Source organism: Marmota marmota, unplaced genomic scaffold (genome assembly GCF_001458135.2).
Source record: "Marmota marmota marmota unplaced genomic scaffold, marMar, whole genome shotgun sequence".
In the NCBI taxonomy this organism is placed as follows: domain Eukaryota; kingdom Metazoa; phylum Chordata; class Mammalia; order Rodentia; family Sciuridae; genus Marmota; species Marmota marmota.
In genome coordinates this window covers 29,642,766-29,661,340 of record NW_026000240.1, presented here as the reverse complement: position 1 = coordinate 29,661,340, position 18,575 = coordinate 29,642,766, and the positions used below count along the sequence as shown (strand labels likewise).

The 18,575-nt window shown below is 38.5% G+C and overlaps 1 protein-coding gene across 3 annotated transcripts in view; it reads right to left on the bottom strand.

Moving 5' to 3' along the window:
* Nucleotides 1-2,432: 2,432 nt before the first annotated feature.
* The window catches only part of Topbp1 (DNA topoisomerase II binding protein 1), a 55,605-nt gene continuing 39,462 nt past the window's right edge, over nucleotides 2,433-18,575 (bottom strand). For all 3 annotated transcript variants that reach the window (XM_015487045.2, XM_048794317.1, XM_015487044.2), the window contains 11 exons: nucleotides 17,071-17,217; nucleotides 16,855-16,957; nucleotides 14,613-14,805; nucleotides 12,455-12,675; nucleotides 11,372-11,538; nucleotides 11,037-11,145; nucleotides 9,570-9,733; nucleotides 7,978-8,115; nucleotides 6,946-7,035; nucleotides 6,610-6,771; nucleotides 2,433-3,272 (listed from right to left, as the gene is read on the bottom strand). In XM_015487045.2, the coding sequence (XP_015342531.1) occupies nucleotides 3,129-3,272; nucleotides 6,610-6,771; nucleotides 6,946-7,035; nucleotides 7,978-8,115; nucleotides 9,570-9,733; nucleotides 11,037-11,145; nucleotides 11,372-11,538; nucleotides 12,455-12,675; nucleotides 14,613-14,805; nucleotides 16,855-16,957; nucleotides 17,071-17,217 (1,638 nt within the window). In that variant the 3' untranslated portion in view covers nucleotides 2,433-3,128. The remainder of the gene's footprint in view (nucleotides 3,273-6,609; nucleotides 6,772-6,945; nucleotides 7,036-7,977; nucleotides 8,116-9,569; nucleotides 9,734-11,036; nucleotides 11,146-11,371; nucleotides 11,539-12,454; nucleotides 12,676-14,612; nucleotides 14,806-16,854; nucleotides 16,958-17,070; nucleotides 17,218-18,575) is intronic.

Below are 18,575 nucleotides of genomic sequence, written 5' to 3'. Positions count from 1 at the left end.
GCCCTAAAAAAAAAAAAAAAAAAAAAAGCCGTGGTTCAGTATCTCTGGGTTCAATTCCTGGTATAAAAAACAAAAACACTGTGTGCCTTGCTTGTTGACCCATCTAAATTTAAGAACATTCTTAGGGAGAAAGAAAAGGTTGACTAAATGTGGCCCAATGCCTATTTTTGCAAAGCCTCAAGCTAAGAATGGCTTTTACATGTTTAAAAATCTTTTTTAATTGTAGATGGACACAATACCTTTATTTACCTAATGTGGTGCTGAGGATTGAATCCAGTGCCTTATGCATGCTAGACAAGCACTCCACCATTGATCCACAACCCCAGCCGGGTTTTTACATTTTTGAAAGATTTGGGGATAAATGATACAAAGACCCAGTCCACAAAACAAGATATTTGCTCTCTCTGTAACATCAGCAAACTGTGTATTTAAAAACCTCCAGGCAAGAGGCCTGTGAAATAATAGGCATGGATTTGTGGCATATTGGGGTGGGGAGTCACATGTCTAGAATCTAGCTTTATGACAGCTCTAAGCTCAAAAGGAACATACAAACCTGTGCCTGCATCCACCCCAGGATGTCATGCGCTATAATGTAGTTTGCTGGGCCTGCCATAATGCAAGTCCACGGGGTAGTTGGCTTAAAAAGCAATTTACTTTCTCAGTTCTGAAAATTAGAAACCTGAAATCAAGGAGCTGACAAGGCTGGTATCTGGGCAGGCCTTTTTTCTAACATATGGATGTCTGCCTGTCCCTGTCCTCAGTTTCCTGTGTACATGCAGGTGGGAGTTGGGGTGATGGTGGCAGGAGAGTTCTAAACTCTCATGCCCTTAGTATCAGGGCACTTTACCACCAAGCTATATTCCCAGCCCTTTAAAATTTTAACACAGGGTCTAGCTAAATTGCTCAAGGTGGCCTTGATATTATGATCCTCTTGCGTCAGCCTCCTGAGTAGCTGGGATTATGGGCATGTGCCACCATGTCCCCCTCTCTTCTTATGAGGACACTAATCCTGCTGGACTAGGGTCCCACCCTCTGACCTCATTTAACTTTAATTATTTCCTTCAAGGCTTTAGCTATACACAAGGTTGGGCTGACTTCAACCTATTAACATTGGAGGGACACAATTCAGTCCATTACTATAAATGCTGAATTTGGACATAATTAAGTAGGGTCTGCATTCAGGGTTCCCACCTCTAAGTGCTGAGAGCATGTTTCTAGGTGGTTTACTCCTGAATCCCAGGCTCTACCTTGTGGGCTAATGAGTCCTAGTTATTGAATTAATGAATGCTGAGGAGATCAGACTAATGCATGAAAAAATTCAGAGGACTCTAAGGTGCTAATTTAAACATCACATTAAAATTCTGTAGCAATTCTGAAGGTAAATTAAGAATAAACATTTTTTATTTTAAAAACAGACAACGACCTATGCTTGGTACTCCTTGCACGTGAGAGGATATTTTTGGTGGCATTAGGACATTTACAGATAAAGAACCACAGCCAGAGCTGAAGTGGTTCATGAGGGAGGATATGGGCAGATGCTAGGGAGGAGACACCACGTCTGGAGCCTCAGCTGTGTCAGATGTAAACAAGAGAACAGTACACTGTTTTTGCAGAAAGAGTAGATTAGGTAATTTTATCTGGAATGGAAAGAAACATTGTGATCATCAAGAAGTTCAGGTTTGGGATGTAGCTTAGTGTGGTAGAGCATGTGAGTACCACAACCAAGATGGCAGCAGCAGGGGCGGGGGTGGGAGGGAGGCTCAACTGCCCCCTCAAGAAGTAATATCGATTCCAAAACTTAGTACAGGGGTTGGGGCTGTAGCTCAGTGGTAGAGTGCTTGCCTAGTGCGTGAGGCACTGGGTTCGATCCTCAGCACCACATAAAAATAAATAAATAAAGGTATTGTGTCCAACTACAACTAAAACCAAACCAAAACAAAAACACACACACACAAAAAAAAACCCCTACAATCTACAAAGTGATTTAGCTAACTTAAAAATGGTTTTGATAAAACTAGGCCCATGTGGTTTTGGAGCAAGGCAGGAGTATAGTTTACATTAAGATGCTACCTCCTTGTGTAGGATTTACATTGTCAACTGTGATGAAACTCAAAACTTAAGGGGCAGGGACACAACTCCTTCCTCTTCTGATAAACACAAAAGGGGTTCATGTCCAAGTTGAGACTCTTCCCCTTTGCTGTTTCAAAGACTCATTAGGAAACAAATAGTTAACATCAAAATTACAGTCCTAACTTTCTCATTTGTTCTATGACAAGATGAGGTGTTTTTATAGTTAGAAGGTGGTGCTAATGCATATAATATGTGGTGTTCGGGTCTAGCATCATAACAGCTAATGCAGTTTAACAGTTTCAGCAGAAGGTTTTTTTTTTTTTTCAATCTAATGGAACAAAATTCTGCATAAATAACAAATATCAGAAATGTAATTAGCAATTTAATTTTTAAGCTAAGTTTTACAACTCTTTTAGTGCCTTAACAGAGCTAACTGAACACATCTTAATACTAATTTGAGTCACTATTTTTATTCTTTATTGTCACATTTTCCAAGTTTTGGTGCCCAAACTTGGCAAACATCATGGAGATCTGTACACACATACATATACATATATATATATATATATATATATACATACACACACAGAGAAGTTTAAAGCCCCAGTTTCCTCGTTAAACCTTGTGCTCAGGCTCCTGTTAAAAAGAGGTAAAATGATAAGATAAAAATCAGGGAAAACATGAAAAGGCCCAATTGATAACTCTTTTTACAAATCAAGGGAGACATTCTGAAGCAAAATCCATCACCTTACTAAAATTCCCACCGAGCTACAGCCTCATATATTTACAAGAAAGATAAACAAAAGCCTTTTGCACACATCCAGGAGGTTTGACAAGCCGGCTGAGGAGTTGTATTTTCTTGCTGTTATTTCAGGAACTTTTCATTAAAAAACAATGTTTCAGTGATTAAAATTTCAGGTGTTAAAAATTTCAGGCGGGATCATCTTTACATTCCAAAGCAAAATTCTTCAGGTAGGCACATGTCTTCAAATTGCTACACAATCACAACAACATTCAGGCTTTACATTTTCTGTTTGGTAACTAAGGGGCAGACTCGACTAGTGTATTCGAGGTCGTTTGACCTTGCTCTTCTCCACAGCAGCTCTCCTCTTCTGTGGTGACAGTGGTGCAGGCTCCTTATTATTCTGAAGAAATGCAACAGCTCCTGGTAGACAGTAATTCTCCACAGGAGGAAGAGATTCCTATAAGAGCAAAGGAAATGTTTTTCTTTTTTTCTCCCCAAGATTTCAAACTTTTAGGCAATCAAGTCATAGACTCCTTCACTCTGCCTTTTGAGGAGAAAAGCTTAAAAAGGAAAATGCATATTCTTTCCTAGGTTCTTGCAAAAACCTGTCTCTCATGGTATGCTGGATCAGCATACACCTTTTATCAGAAAAATGAGAGTACAGCTCAGGTAGAGGAAGAATCCCTGTTCAGATCTTCATGGGGATTACATGCTCAATAGCTATCATAACACAAGTTGCTAAGCTTAGCATAACATCCTCTCTATATTCCCATTTTACAAACCAATTTAAAATAAGACAACCTATGTTACTTAACAAGCAAGTGGCAAAGCTACAGAGTTCCTTCCCTTCTCAAACCCACACATTCTTCTCCTTCACAGCCATTTTACAATACTGAAGAAAAGATTTCTTCCTTTATTCTAAGTGTAATAACATCAATTTTTTTCTGGCAAATATGGTAGACTGGGTAACCTGAAAAAAAAGCTCCATAAAATTGGTGGTCGTTCCATGTATAACAACTGTAAATTCTGACTAAAATATATTAAAGGCAACTACCAGAAAACTGGAGAATAAACAAATCAAGAAGAGCTGACATTTAGAAGAATAAATAGTATAGAGCATTTTTCTCTTTTTTTATGACTTTGAGGAGAGGGCCCCAGACTGTTGTGCAGCCTGGCTAAAATTAAAAAAAAAAAAAAAAAAAAAGGCTTGAAGAAAGACACATGAGAACCACACCCCCTGGAAAGTAAGGTGGGGAAATCCCAGAAAAAAACAGCAAGCGGGGGACCCAGTTCAGGGAGGAACCCTGCCCAAATCTTCACTTGACCTCTAAATCATGTCATGTGTGTGCTAAGACCAAAGACACTGAACTAAGATTTAAGCTGCGGCTGCTTTATGTCAGTCTAGTAAACTGCCTGCTAAATAAAAACAGTAGTTTTCAGAGGGCTACAGCAGAATGCAGAGTTTCTAAACTTATTCATAATGTGCAGGATAGATTCAGAATTATTCTACATATGTAGAAGCAGAACATAATTCATTCTCAAGGAAAAAAAACATAACAAAAATGAAATATTTAAATATAAACTTAACAAAATGTTCATGAAAAATCAAGGAACTAAATTAATAGACAGGCCATGTTCACGGATGGAAGACTCAAAACACACTTAAAGAGATCAATACTAAATGCAATTCCCATCAAAATTAAGATTTTTTTATGAGTATAAACAAGCTTATTTAAAAAATTTATGGAAAAAAGATACAACTGAAGAAAGAAAAATGGAAAGGCACCTAAAGTAGCTAAAACAATCTTTAAAAAGAGGAGTAAGTAGAAGCTATCACTGGCTGATATCAGGGCTAACAAAATAAGAGTTGTAGGATCACAGCAGCAGACCACCACAGAGGGGAAGACACAGATCAGTGAAACCAGAAACAGACATACACAAGTATGACCAACAGACTATGACAAAGGTACAAAAGGAACTCAACAGAGGAGAGAAGGTTCTTTGAACAAGTGACAAATGGAGCCACTGCACAGTCTCAGAAGAAAGAAATCCCAGAACAAACTTTGACCTAAACTTCACATCTTATGTAGCAATTAGCTTAAAATGGATCATAGACAACGAAACTTTAAAGACTTTTAGGAAGAAACAAAACAATCTTTTAAGACCTAAAGCTAGGTAAAGGCTTGATATGAAAATCACAATCCATAAAATATTGACAAATCAGACCTCATCAAAATATAAACTCTTTGGCAGAGGAGGGAGCTCAGTGGCCAATAAATTTACTTCACATGCGTGAGGCCCTGGGATCCATTCCATACCACAAAGCCAAAGAAAAACTCTGTCTCTGCAAAAGTCTCTTCTAAGAAGATAAATAAGCTGGGAGAAAATATTCACAAACCACACATGCAATTAAAGACTATCATCTAAAACAAGAAACCCTCAGGGCTCAACAATAAAAACAATTCAATTAGAAAATGGGCAAAGGAGGGCTGGGGATGTAACAGCTTAGTGGTAGAGTGTTTGCCCAGTGTGCACAAGGCCCTGGGTTCAGTCCCCAATACTAGAAACAAAACGAAAAACAGAAAATGGGCAAAAGATATGAACAGATATTTTAATGAAGACTATGTAAACATGCAAATAAGTATGCCAAAAGATGTTGGACTTCATTAGCCACGTGAGATACACAAATTAAAACCACAGTAAGATACTTACTGAAATGGCTAAGAGAAAAAAATAGAGACAACACTAAATCTTGAAGACAGAAACCGAATCACTTACATTGCTGATGAGAATGTAAAATAATATGGATATTCTGGGAACATCTTGGGCATGTGTCACAGTCAAATGAAAACATATTCACATAAAAACAGCAGCTCTATTCATGGTAGTCCAAAACAAAACAACTCAGATGTCCTTCTCCAGGTTAATAACTCATAAATAAGACCCTAGCTTCAGCTCTCTATATCTTCCTAACCCCTGTCATTTTCCCTCATTATATAAATTTTTATAACCTCACATGTCTCAGTAAATTGACCTTTTCTTTTTAAAATACAGCATCTCACATTGCCCAGGATGGTCTCAAACTCTGGGGCTTGTTACACTAAGCATCTTTAAAAGTCTCTTTACAAGTTGCTCCAGGAGTGTTATTAATGGTTACTAATTCCTAATCAGTATACCCACTTTATAACAAAGGCTTCAAGCATTCCTGCTGTTAAACCCTGAGCAACCCCCATACCCAAGCAGCAAGATCACGAAGCAGGCTGTTTTGGTTCCCCTTATTTCTATGCCAATCTATTCTAAAGACTTTGTAATAAAGACATTTAGGATTTTATCCATCCTTGTTGACGGCTTACAGGCACTCTACTGTCAGGAAGATTTTTCTTTGCCCATTTAAATCTTACACAGTATAAGCTGATTCTGAACACAAAATCTGCCCTCCAGATAGCAAATGCCTAATTATTACCATATCTAACATAGGTATTTACTGAAAATCAACACAAAGGTCAAGAAAACTAAGAAGGACCTTGGATAAACGATTTTCCTTGGATTCCTAAATCAATTTCTACTTTCTTTATATCCCAGTATTTGAAAGCACGCTAGATTTGTATGACCTTGTCATATTTAACTCTCATGCTAAATGTTTATGTGTCATTATAAAAAACAGAACAAAACTGGAGGAGGCTAAATCAAGAAGAGCAGAAGATTGATCTTCCATTAATAACAAGCCAAAGGTTCTGAGGTACAGATAAGCATATCTTTGTTAACGAGAAAATCAAGGACACAATGTCACCAACCTGCATAAGATAATCAGCAATGTATTCTGTTCTTAAGCAGTACACATTCTGGGCAGCAGCTTCTGCTATATTAATTACTGAGTCATCCGGTTTCTGTTTATTTAAGTCAGAAAAGAGATGTGTGGCCTCTTTAAATAAAGGAACAGAATGACCAGGTAGCACCTAATGAAAAAAACAAAAAGAAACAATCTACCAGTGTTCCCAAGCACTTCAAATAGATAATATATAATTAAGCATTACCAATCTGAAAAGTAGAGGAAATGAAGAATTGATCACAGCAAGCATGGATGGATAATAATTCATGTAAGACACATAGTAAATTGATGTGAAACAAACCTTTGCTCCTCCAGACTGAAGAAGACGCTTGAATCCTGCTTCTCGGGATTGGTCAACATGTAAGATAACCTTCCAACCACTGAATGCTCCCTGTAAACAAAAACTATTCATCAGTGTTGAAATGATTTAGAAAATAACAAAATAATACTGATAATGTATGATTTTAACTGTAGACTGTTTTAAGTCAGCAAATAAAATTTGGGGGGGGGGGGCGCCTTAGGGATTAGACCATGGGCACTTTACCACTGAGCCACATCCTCAGTCCTTTTTATTTTGAAACAGGGTCTCACTAAGTTGATTAGGGCCTTGCTAATTTGCTAGTTGGCCTTGAACTTGTGGATCCTGTCTCAGCCTGTGAAGTCACTGGGATTATAGGCATATGCCACTGAGCCCAGCTAGTAAGTAATTTCATGACCTTTACTTTTGCCACAACGTGATAATCTCTGGCACATTCCTCAGTAGACATTTGAGCTGAGCCCAGGTCTTTGTGCATGCTAAGCACGTGCTCAATCACTGATTTTATCTCCAGTCCTTTCTAAATTTTATTTTCATTCTGGGTCTTTCTATGCTGCCCAGGCTGGCCTCCAACTTGGGATCCTCCCTCCTAAGCTTCCTGGGCATCTGGGATTACAGGTAGATGCCACCATGCCCAGTATAAATATCTTTTAAAAGAGCTTTCAAGATATGTATCTTACTGTCAAACATAATTGGAAACACTAGAAATATACATTAAGTGCAATTTAGAATGTCCAAACCAAACAAACATATCAAAGGATAAAAGAAGTAGAATTATTATTTAGTTAAGCATATACCCTTAAAAAAAGAAGCCACATGACTGAATGCCCTTTACATTACCTATATAATTATATACACACATGGGATTGAACCCAGCGGTGCTCTACCACTGAACCACAATCCAAGTCCTTTTTTCACTTTTTGAGACAGGATCTCACTAAATTGCTAAGGCTGGCCAAGACCTTGTCATCCCTCTGCCTCAGCCTCCCAAGCCACTGGTATCATATATGCTAATACCTCCACGATGCCCGATTCTTGTCTTTGCTGGATTTTTTTCCTCCATCTCATTGCTGCGAGTGCTAGTCTCCGTTGCTGTACACTGATGCCAGTCAAAACATCGAGTATGGAACTACTTCCCCATTCATAGTCTTCTTCCTAGAGAATGAATCCAATATACTTTTGAGCTCCTAAGCCCAGGGAGTCTGTGCTGCAGACAGGACATGTGTTTCTGACCCCAAGAAGCCTTCAATCAGCGAAGATTAAAGCTAAACACTGAACTGTTATAATCTGTTTTTTTTTTTTTTTCCCTCCTCCTTCTTTTGGTGGTACTAGGGATTGAACCCAGGATCCTCCACATGCTAAGAAAGTGTCCTACCACTGAGTTACATTCCCAGCCCATCTGAATTGTTATAAATACAGAGTGCAGTTGAGGAAATATTTTGTGAGCAGGGGGTAGGTAAATACTCTAGAGTCAAATGTATCCTAGCTTTTAATAAAATCAGAAAAGATATTGCACTCATTTCTAAGAAACATAACTACACCTGGCAATTGGCAATATTTAGGTTATTGGGCTTCACCTGATGTAAGAGTTACTTTGTACAAGGATAGTCTCAGAGGAGCATGTAATGAGAACTTGATTATCTGTCTGTAGAAAAGATCCCTAAGAGGGTCTTATTGAAAACTTCAAAAACTACATAGTAGATGCTATGATGATGGCCAGTTTTCAATAATTAGTTTAATGGGCAAGTAATGAAGATAAAAGCTTACAATGAGATAATCTTGAAACTTTCTCATTTTATTTCAAAAGAAAAAAAAAATGACATTCAAATTAAATAATTCAAAAAGTGAATAAAGCTAGATGTGGTGGTGCATGCTTGTAATTCTAGCAACTCAGAAGACTAAGGCAGGAAGATCATGAGTTCAAAGGTAGCCTCAGCAACTTAGCAAAGCCATGTCTCAAAAAAATAAATAGGGCTGGGAACGTGGCTCAGTGGTACAGTGCCCCTGGGTTCAATCCCCAGTATCAAACAAACAAAATAAACTGAATATGGCTGTATAGTACCTTTTTTCTTTTTTTGCTTTGTTACCAAGAACCTCATACAGCTGATACAATCTAACTGGCCATGCGTGGTGTTCTTTCTCTCTTCTGGTACTGGGGACTGAACCAAGAGGCACTCTAACTCTGAGCTACATCACTAGGCCTTTTTATTTTTTGATAAGGTCTTGCTGAGTTGCTTAAACTGGCCTTGAACTTGTGGTCATCCTACCTCAGTTTCCCAAATTGCTGAGATTACAGGTATGTGCCAGCACGCCTGGCTCACATGTGGTTATTTCAATTACGTGTATGGTTGATATATATACTGGGATCTCTACCCCTGACCCTGGCCTGAGGACTGAACCCAGGGCTGCTCTACCACTAAGCCACATCCTCAGCTCTTTTTATTTTTAAAAAGGGTATTGCTAAATTGCTGAGGCTGGCCTCTAATTTGAGACCCTCCTGCCTCAAAAGTCACTGGAATTACGGGCACATATCATAGCACCCAACTGAAACCTTAAGATATTCACTTTTCAAGAAAAACAAATCTTCACATGAATGTGAATACACACACCTGCACGAAGTGTCCTGCAGTCCTGCATGCTTCCAGGTAGGAGCGATGAAGCACCCACTTCCCAGCTGCCACGGAGGCCAAATACTTCTCATTTCGAAGTGGCTGCCCCACAACAATGTGTGTACAGCTGGGATCAAAGCACTGCTTCTCTATCACCAGCCCACCTTTGTGAAGAGAAATTGTTTGCATTTTTATTCTTAACTTCTTTCTAGGAAAAAATGTAATCTCAACTATACATAAAAATTGTTTATAAATAAAATGCACTGAACTATTTAAATCACACAACTCTGACATTAATATATATATTGAAATTCATTATAAAAATTTGAATGCAAAAGCAGTTAAAATAGTAAAATTAATACACACACATTAGCCACCTAGGTTCTACAATTATCAAAACCTCACCATCCTTACTTCAATCTTCTTTCTGCAGTGCTGGGGAATCTAGCTGGACATGTGCTCTACCACACTGAACTATTTTCCTATCCCCAGTATTTCTTTCTTTATTTATTTTTTTTAACTCTGTGAGTTGGCAGAGTTTTACTATGATGCCATGTGAGTTGGCAGAGTTTCAGAAGGTGAAGGCACAGATAAGAGTATTTCTCTCTCTCTCTCTCTCTCTCTCTCTCTCTCTCTCTCTCTCTTTTAAAGAGAGAGAGAGAGAGAGAGAATTTTCTTTTAATATTATTTTTTTTAGTTTTGGGTGGACACAACATCTTTATTTTATTTTTATGTGGTGCTGAGGATCGAACCCAGCACCGCACGCATGCCAGGCGAGCGTGCTACCAACTGAGCCACATCACACTTAATGTTCTCTTTCCATGTCAAGCTGTCAGACTAAGTTCTCTTATTAAAATGTAAAATGTACATCAAAGCTTTAATATAAAAAATGTAAAACATTTCATTACATGCTAAATGACACTATTTCACATATACTAGTGCAAATAAAATTACATTTAATCTCTCCTGTTTCATTTTATTTTTTAAGTGTGGCTACTAGAAAATATAAAATGACATGTGGGGTTCATGCTATATTCCCAGTGTGCTGCTACAGCACACCAGGTTCCTCTCCTGGACTGCTTCCAGATGTCAGACGGGGAGCCCAACGACCAGGGGGGAAACTCAGGGCAAGAAATCTTCACTGGATGTTACACTTTCAACTTCACCTCAGTGTGGTTTTATTTATACTGTAGGTCTGTAATTTAATTGATTTTGTCCAAGTTTTCGTCCACAAATGCTCTAGTGCAGATTCTTAAGTGTTGGTTTCAATTTAAACCTTTAGGCCCATGATCTAGTGACTTTAGATTCAGGTCAGTTAATAAAATCAAAGCTCTAATGCTCACCTATAGCCTCCGACAGACTACCCATACTTTTTCTCAACTTCTACACCATGATATCAATATTGACAACATCTGACTTCCAACTAAGGTAATTATAATGGGACAGTTTTAATTTAAATATTGGTACCTAGTTTTTCAATCAGATGACAATAATCAATACGTTCCTGAGGATTCAGAGACGACAGCTGAAATATGTATTTTTTTAATTCTTCACGACTCTCCTCTGTCGTTACAATCTGGAATATAAGAACTTTATTTTAGAAAAAATTAACAAAAATTATCAGATACAGTTATTCTTACATTGACATTGTTCTTAGTCTTCCAAGTTATCAAATACAAAAACAATGCAATAAAATGCAGTTTTCACCATTTGATGAACCTTTGATATTGATATCAATAAATTTCTACTATAACACAACAGCAAAATCCAAAAGCCATGTCACTACAATAGGATCAACCCACCTTTTCTCCAGGGTGTGGGGCCACAGGTGGATTGGCTAGAGGGAAGGCGATGCTTGGGGCTTGAGGAGTAGGGATCAGGTGACTGTCTTTTGTTGGAGTTTCCAGTTCTTCAGAGTTGGGGTGTTTGGGGGCTTCAGTCCCACATCCATTTCCAGGATCACTGACAGCTGAGGGCAATAAAATGCTGTAATGTGATACTGCCCAACACACTTTTCCTCTGCCTTGGCTGAAATCAGATTAAACACAAACTCTGCAATGTAAAAAGTACATGCAAAAGAAAATATCCTATTTCTAGATCTTATAAATAAATACAATTAATGCTTTAAAGGGCGTATGTATTATCTGGGTTTCTCCAACCCTTTCTTTAAATACTAAACTTACATCAGTAAAATGTAACCCAAATTCATAAAATGAAAGCAATTTTACATTTGGAGAAAATCACAGGCAGAGACAAATCTACATGTTTAGTTTAGGGACATGGTCATAGTGTGTGAAAAAAGGGAAAGATGATAGGAAGCATTTCATTTTCAAGGTAAAGCTCAAAGAAGAAAAAAATAGGATATGTTGGAAAGGAACTCATATAATCCAAAGAACAAATACAGATATATGCTGGGTATGATTTAGATTAATTAAATAAAAATGAGACAATATGGACCAAAGAACAATGATAAGCCTGGTGTGGTGGCGTACACCTGTAATCTCAGCGGCTTGGGAGGCTGAGGAAGGAGGATCATCAAAGCCAGCCTCAGCAAAAGTGAGACTAAGTAACTCAGTGACACCCCATTTCTAAATAAAATACAAAATAGGGCTAGGAATATGGCTCAGTGGTCGAGAACCCCCAAACCAAAAAAAAAAAAAACCCAAAAAACAACCCTCCCCCGCAAAAAAAAAACCAAACAAAAAAGCCCCTGAAAGCCATGCCTGGAAAAAGGTGCCTACTCCCACATTTCCAAATTTAAAGAAAATATATTTTCAACTTATTGGACAACAGTACCTCAATTAAAAATTCCTTCTGACTCAAGTTTAGGCCCAAGTTCAACATGCACCTAATACAAACAAGTAAACAGATTATTTTCTCATTACCCTGTTCAGCAATTTCTGAACCACGTAAAGGCTCTTGAAAAGAAGAATCCTCCAAATTTTTAATGTCAACCTGAAGCTCAGAGTACTGTGTGGGACAACTAGGCCATTGCAAATTGCTGGCAAGCCTTGCTCTCTCCTCTCTTGCCGTAGGGTCATCCCAAATGATCTGTTCATTTTGGGAGGGCTCTGTATTGACATCAGGTACTATCTGTCGAGACTGCCTACAAAATAAAAGTGACAATTTTAAATAATGAATAGTCAAAACAAAATCCAAAACACAAACTCCCTGAGATTATAACACTGTGGTTCACATTATGTGACCACCCTCAAGCATCAGACAGGCACTTGATAATAGTTATTGAAAAAATGAGCCTAGGGAAATTCTTTTTTCTTTTTAAATGTTTCCGCCAGAAATTTAAACACATATTTTGACCAAATACCTACAAATATAAAATGTCAAAGGCAAATTTCAATAGTAAGATTTTTTTTTAATTCAAAAATAATTACTATATTTGAACATGGGATTTCTCTTAATTATATAGGTTAAGGAAACATGGTCATGTATAGAAAACTGGTTACTCTGCTTAACAGTTTTACAGTGCAGGAAACCAAACCCCAGGCCTCATGCGTGCCAGGCAAGCACTCTATCTCTAAGCTATACCCTCAGTCTAACAGTTGTATTGTTAAAAATTGAAATTATAGGAACTATAATTAAATGGGAAGCTTACTGTAAAGGTTGCCGCCTAAGAAGGTATTTTGATCAAACTTCCCAGAGTAGAAGGCAGACCAACCATTTACTAAATTATAAAGCACATTTTATGGTAAAATCATAATCATTCCATCTGAGAGTAAACAGAATCCTAGCTACATTTTTCATACATATGCATTCTCAGTAAAAACAGTTTATCCAAACATAGTATCCCCAAAGTCCCTTTGCCTCAAAAACAAAGAAGAGAGCTTTTTATTCTGAGTACATTTATTTACTGACTTGGCATAGGATTTGGGTTCGCTGTAATGACAAAACATGATCTGCAGTATATTAAAAAGCCATTTATTCATTATTTAAAGACTTCGCCTCATGAAATAAATAGTATAGGATAAACGAATAGTTCCATTAATCAATTAGATAATATAATCCCATAACATTCATCCTACAGTTACAGATTTTTCTTCTATCTGGAAAAGATTAGCTATGCTACTGTACTTAAATCGAATTGCCCTAAGAACTACAATCACCTTTCTAGAAAACAAATTCATAAGGAATAGAAATTGCAAGCAAAGCTCCGATAAAGAGCTGGGCATGGTGGCTCACACCTGTAAGCCCAGCAGCTCAAGAGGCTAAGGCAGGAGGATTGCAAGTTCAAAGCCAGCCTCAGCAAATTAGCAAAGACTAAGTAACTTCGGAAGACCCTAAATAAAAAATCCAAAAAAAATTTTTAAAAGGGGGCAGGGATGTGGCTTAGTGGTTAAGTATCCCTGGGTTCAATGCACTGGTACCCACTCCCCACGGCACACACAAAGCTCTAATAAGAAATAACTATTTAGGGCTAGAGGTGTAGCTCAATGGTAGAATGATTGTGTGACATAAATGATGCAGCCCTGGGTTTGATCCCAGGACTACCACCAAAAAGCAAAACGAAACAAAAACCCCAAACCAAAACCAACAAACAGAAAACATTTAATACTTTAATACTAAAGAGGAGACTGACTGCCTAGTGATTCCACTTTCAAACTGAATTTAAAGTCATTTCTGTCTTAGGGGAGGCAATAAAAAGCATTAATCATGGTCTCCCTGAAGCCAGTGCTTGCTGGGACTAACCTCTGTGCTGTCTTCCTGCCTTCAAGTAAGAATTCTCAATTCTCAAATTGCTTCGAGTGAGGAAGGGAAAGAGGGGAACACTAGGAAGGAAGGAGAAAAACCTAGGCAGCAGAAGCCAAAGCCAACAGATAACAGAATATGACACATTTGTGATAAACAGGCCTAGAAATACAATTCTTTTATTGGTCTTGATATTCTAAACTTCTGCTTTATCACTAATTTTAAAACAAAGAGGCAAAATTAGCTTAACTCATTTTCATGAGTCACCAGGTACCTAAATGAGAACCTCTCTTTCTCTCAAGTCACCAAATCTTTCTGCCCTCAATGATAGGCACACACCTCAGAGCCTCTAGGACTCTACTTCGTCCACTTCGAGCGGAGCGCGTGCTGTCAGGGGTTGAGGAGGCACTGTTACAGCCACTTCTTGAAAGGGAAGTCCTCTGTCCCTGGGGTTTCACGATGGAGGTGGCAGACATGATCTCCTGCAGTTGCTTTTGGAAATTTTCTCTCATCTCCAAGGTCTGTGTGAGAACTTGAAACAAACAAGTACACCAGTCAAGGTCAATTTCCCTATCTATCACATCCCACAATATTCTGTCTAGATCCAGAAAGAACCAGAATTAGAAGTGGAGCCTAAAGATGGGTCTGAATTGCTATGATCTTATTATAAAACTTTAATGGATGAGGAGTTGCTTCTCATGAATGATCAAAGAAGTAGATTCCTGAGATGAAATCTACTCTGGTGATGTGAACACTGGGAAGACTGGCTCCAGTTCTGAAGAAGTTCTACTCTGGGTAAAAAGGAATCAAAAGCATCATGTTACAGAGAACTATTTCATGAAACAAAACAAAAAACAAAAACAAACAAAAAAATCATTATGGCAAACTTCACTGCTGTGTTATTTTAAGAGATTGCCAGAGCCAACCAGAGCTTTAGCAACCACCATCCAGAGCAGTCAGCAGCCATCATCAGAGGGAAGACCTTCTCTCAATAAGATTATATCTTGCCAAAGATTCAGATGATCAGTAGCATTTTTTGCAATAATGTATTTTTAAATTATAGAGTACACACTGTTTTATTTTTTAAATTTTTTGCAGTTGTGGATGGACAGAATGCCTTTAATTTTATTTGCTTATTTTTATGTGGTGCTGAGGATCAAACCTAGTGCCTCACACATGCTAGGCAAGTGCTCTGCCGCTGAGCTACGGCCCCAGCCCCAACACATTGTTTTTTAAAAGACATAATGCTTTTGCAGTTTACAGATTTCAATATAATGTAAACATAACTTTCATAAGCACTGAGAAACAAAAAAGTCCATTTGGCTCACTTTATTGTAACATTTGGTTATTGCAGGAGTCTGGAGCCAAGCCTGCAATATCTCCAAGATATACCTGTACTAAGATAACAAGGCCCTAAGGTGAACCATTAAACAAAAAGAAAAGCATGTGGAATAGTCCAAACTTATGCATTTTAAAAAGTGAGAGCAAGAAAACACACACACACACACATACATATAAATATGTATGTATGTATGTATATATATAAAATTGTATACGCATGCAGAAAACAGCACCAGAAGAATACATAAGAAACTAGTACCAAGCCGTGCACGGGGCACATGCCTACAACTGCAGTGGCTCAAGAGGCTGAGATAGGAAGATCTCGAGTTCAAAGCCAACCTCAGTAATGGCGAGGGGCTAAGCAACTCAGTGAAACCCTGTCTCTAAATAAAATACAAACTAGGGCTGGGGATATGGCTCAGTGTTTGAGTGAGTTTAAATCCCAGTACCAAAAAACAAAGAGACCAAAACTGGTAACAAAGGGAAACAAGGGCAGGATAAACTCTTCCAGACCTTTAAAATCATACGTCAAGTATACTGTACATGTAATAAAACTGTTCGGAAATCACTGAAAAAACTTGAACCAAAGAGCATTTTGAGGGGGTTACTGGGGACTGAACTTGAGATGCTTTACCACTGAGCTATATTCCCGCTACTTTTTATTTTTTAAAGACAAGGTCTAAGTTGCTTAGGGCCTTGCTAAATTGTTGAAGCTAGCCTCAAATTTGTGATCCTCCTGCCTCAGTCTCCTGAGTCACTGGGATTACACGCATATGACACTGCTTCTGATAAAGCACAAATTTTTAAAAAATCATCAATTGCCTGTAATCCCAGTAACTGTGGAGGCTGAGATAAGAGGATTCCAAGTTTAAGGCCAGCCTCAGCAACTTAGTGAGACCCTGTCTCCAACTGAAAAACAAGAAGGGCTGGGGATGTAGTTCAGTGGTAGTATCCCTGTGTTCAATCCCTAGGACAAGAAAGGAAAACAAACAACTCTTTCTATCTTTAATGGAACAATTATATCACACTGACTCTGTAAAATACCTGGTTCCATTCCACAAGTCTCACTCTTAAATTGCTTAAACTTCATCAAGTGGCACAGAATCTTGACTTAATCTTCAAATACACACACACACACACACACACACACACATGCTTTGCCAGTATTCAGTAACAGAAAACAACTGTGTCAAACATATGTATTTTTAACCTTTCCTTTTTGTAATTTAAAAAGCTTTACCTCCTTTAGAATCATTCTTTTCATTTCCATCTGACAGTGCTGATTCTTTATTACTGGTGGTCATGTTTTCTGTACCATTTTCTTCTACAGGCAAATGATCTGGCTGTTCAAAGAGAGAAATTATAATTGCTCAAATGAAGCCACTGGATAAGGTTCCACAGCAATCCATGATTACATATACAGCTTGGGGTGGGATGTACTGTGCACATTGCCTACCTCTTCATCCTCTGCTGCAGAGACAGTTGAGGGCACTCGGCTGTTACAGAGTCTGCCATCTTGCACGGTACTGATATCAAGGCTCATTTTGGGATTATAAGTATGTGGATAAAGAGATTCAGGAAGACGCTTATATTCCTGGGCACACTGCAATACAATAGTGTTTTGAAACAGAATTGACTGAAAGATGTTAAGGAGGAAAAGAACAACCAATACAGCCTGTGGTAAGATGGTAAAAGTTCACAATATTACAGTTAAAAAGAAAGCAGTTTATGGCTGGGCACGGTGGTACATGCCTGTAATCTCAGCAATTTAGGAGGTTGAGGCAGGAGGATCACAAGTTCAAGGCCAGCCTCAGCAACTTAGTAAGACCCTGTTTCAAAATAAAAAAAATAAAAAGGACTGGGGATGTAGCTCAGTGGTTAAGTGCCCCTTAAGAAGGGGTGGGAGGGAGAGTTTACAGTGAAAAAGAAAAATTGTCCTTTTTATTGGTGCTGGGAATTGAACCCAGGGCCCTGTGTGTGTGAGGCAAACCTTCTACCAACTGAGCTATCCCCAGCCAAACTGTCCTTTTTAAATGTCATGGCCACTAAAGTATAAAATCTAATTCTATTTCTGTGCTTTTGCTGAGGTATCAATTACTTCAGGGAATACAAAGAAAGGAAAGGAAAGAGGGTTCTAAATTGTATTACTGTTAAATTAGCTGCTCTCAAATTATTATAAAATTTTCATTCACCCACGTGTGCGCATGTGTGTGCACACACACACACACACACATATATACACAATTGGAGTGGGGGCAATCCTAGGAACAGAATCCATGCAAAGTGATTCTGTTCTACCCTTGCCTTGCACATGGAGGTAAGTGCTCCACCACTGAGTTATACCCCAACCCCTTTGATCTTTTGAGATGGGGACTCCTAAGTTGCCCAGGCTTGCCTAGAATCTGTGAACCTCCTGCCTCAGCCTCCCAGGTAGCTGAGATTACATGTGTGTACCACCAGGTCCAACTTATTCATACTGTTTTTAACTAGTGAAAAGAATCAGAATAAAAAGAGTACCCATCGAAGATTTGTTAAATAATAAGGCAATAAAAATCAAATAAAAATAAAAAAGTTTTTGATGCCAAAGAGATGAAACATGTATTGTGGTCTGGACTTCAGTGTCCCCAAAAGGTGGGTGTGTTAAGAGGCTTGGCCCCCAGCTTAGCTCTATTGAGAAGTGATGAAAACTTTAAGAGCTGGGGCCTAATGGGAGGTCTTTGGTAGGGAGTAAGGGGTATGCCCTCAAAAGGGAGAGTGGGACTCCAACTCCTTCCTTTTTCTTTTACTTTCTCTTTTTTTGGCTACTGGGGATTGAACTCAGGGACACTCAACCACTGAGCCACATCCCCAGCCCTATTTTGTATTTTATTTAGAGACCGGGTCTCACTTGAGTTGCTTAGCCCCTCATTTTTGCTGAGGCTGGCTTTGAACTCGCCATCCTCCTGTCTCAGCCTCTCGAAC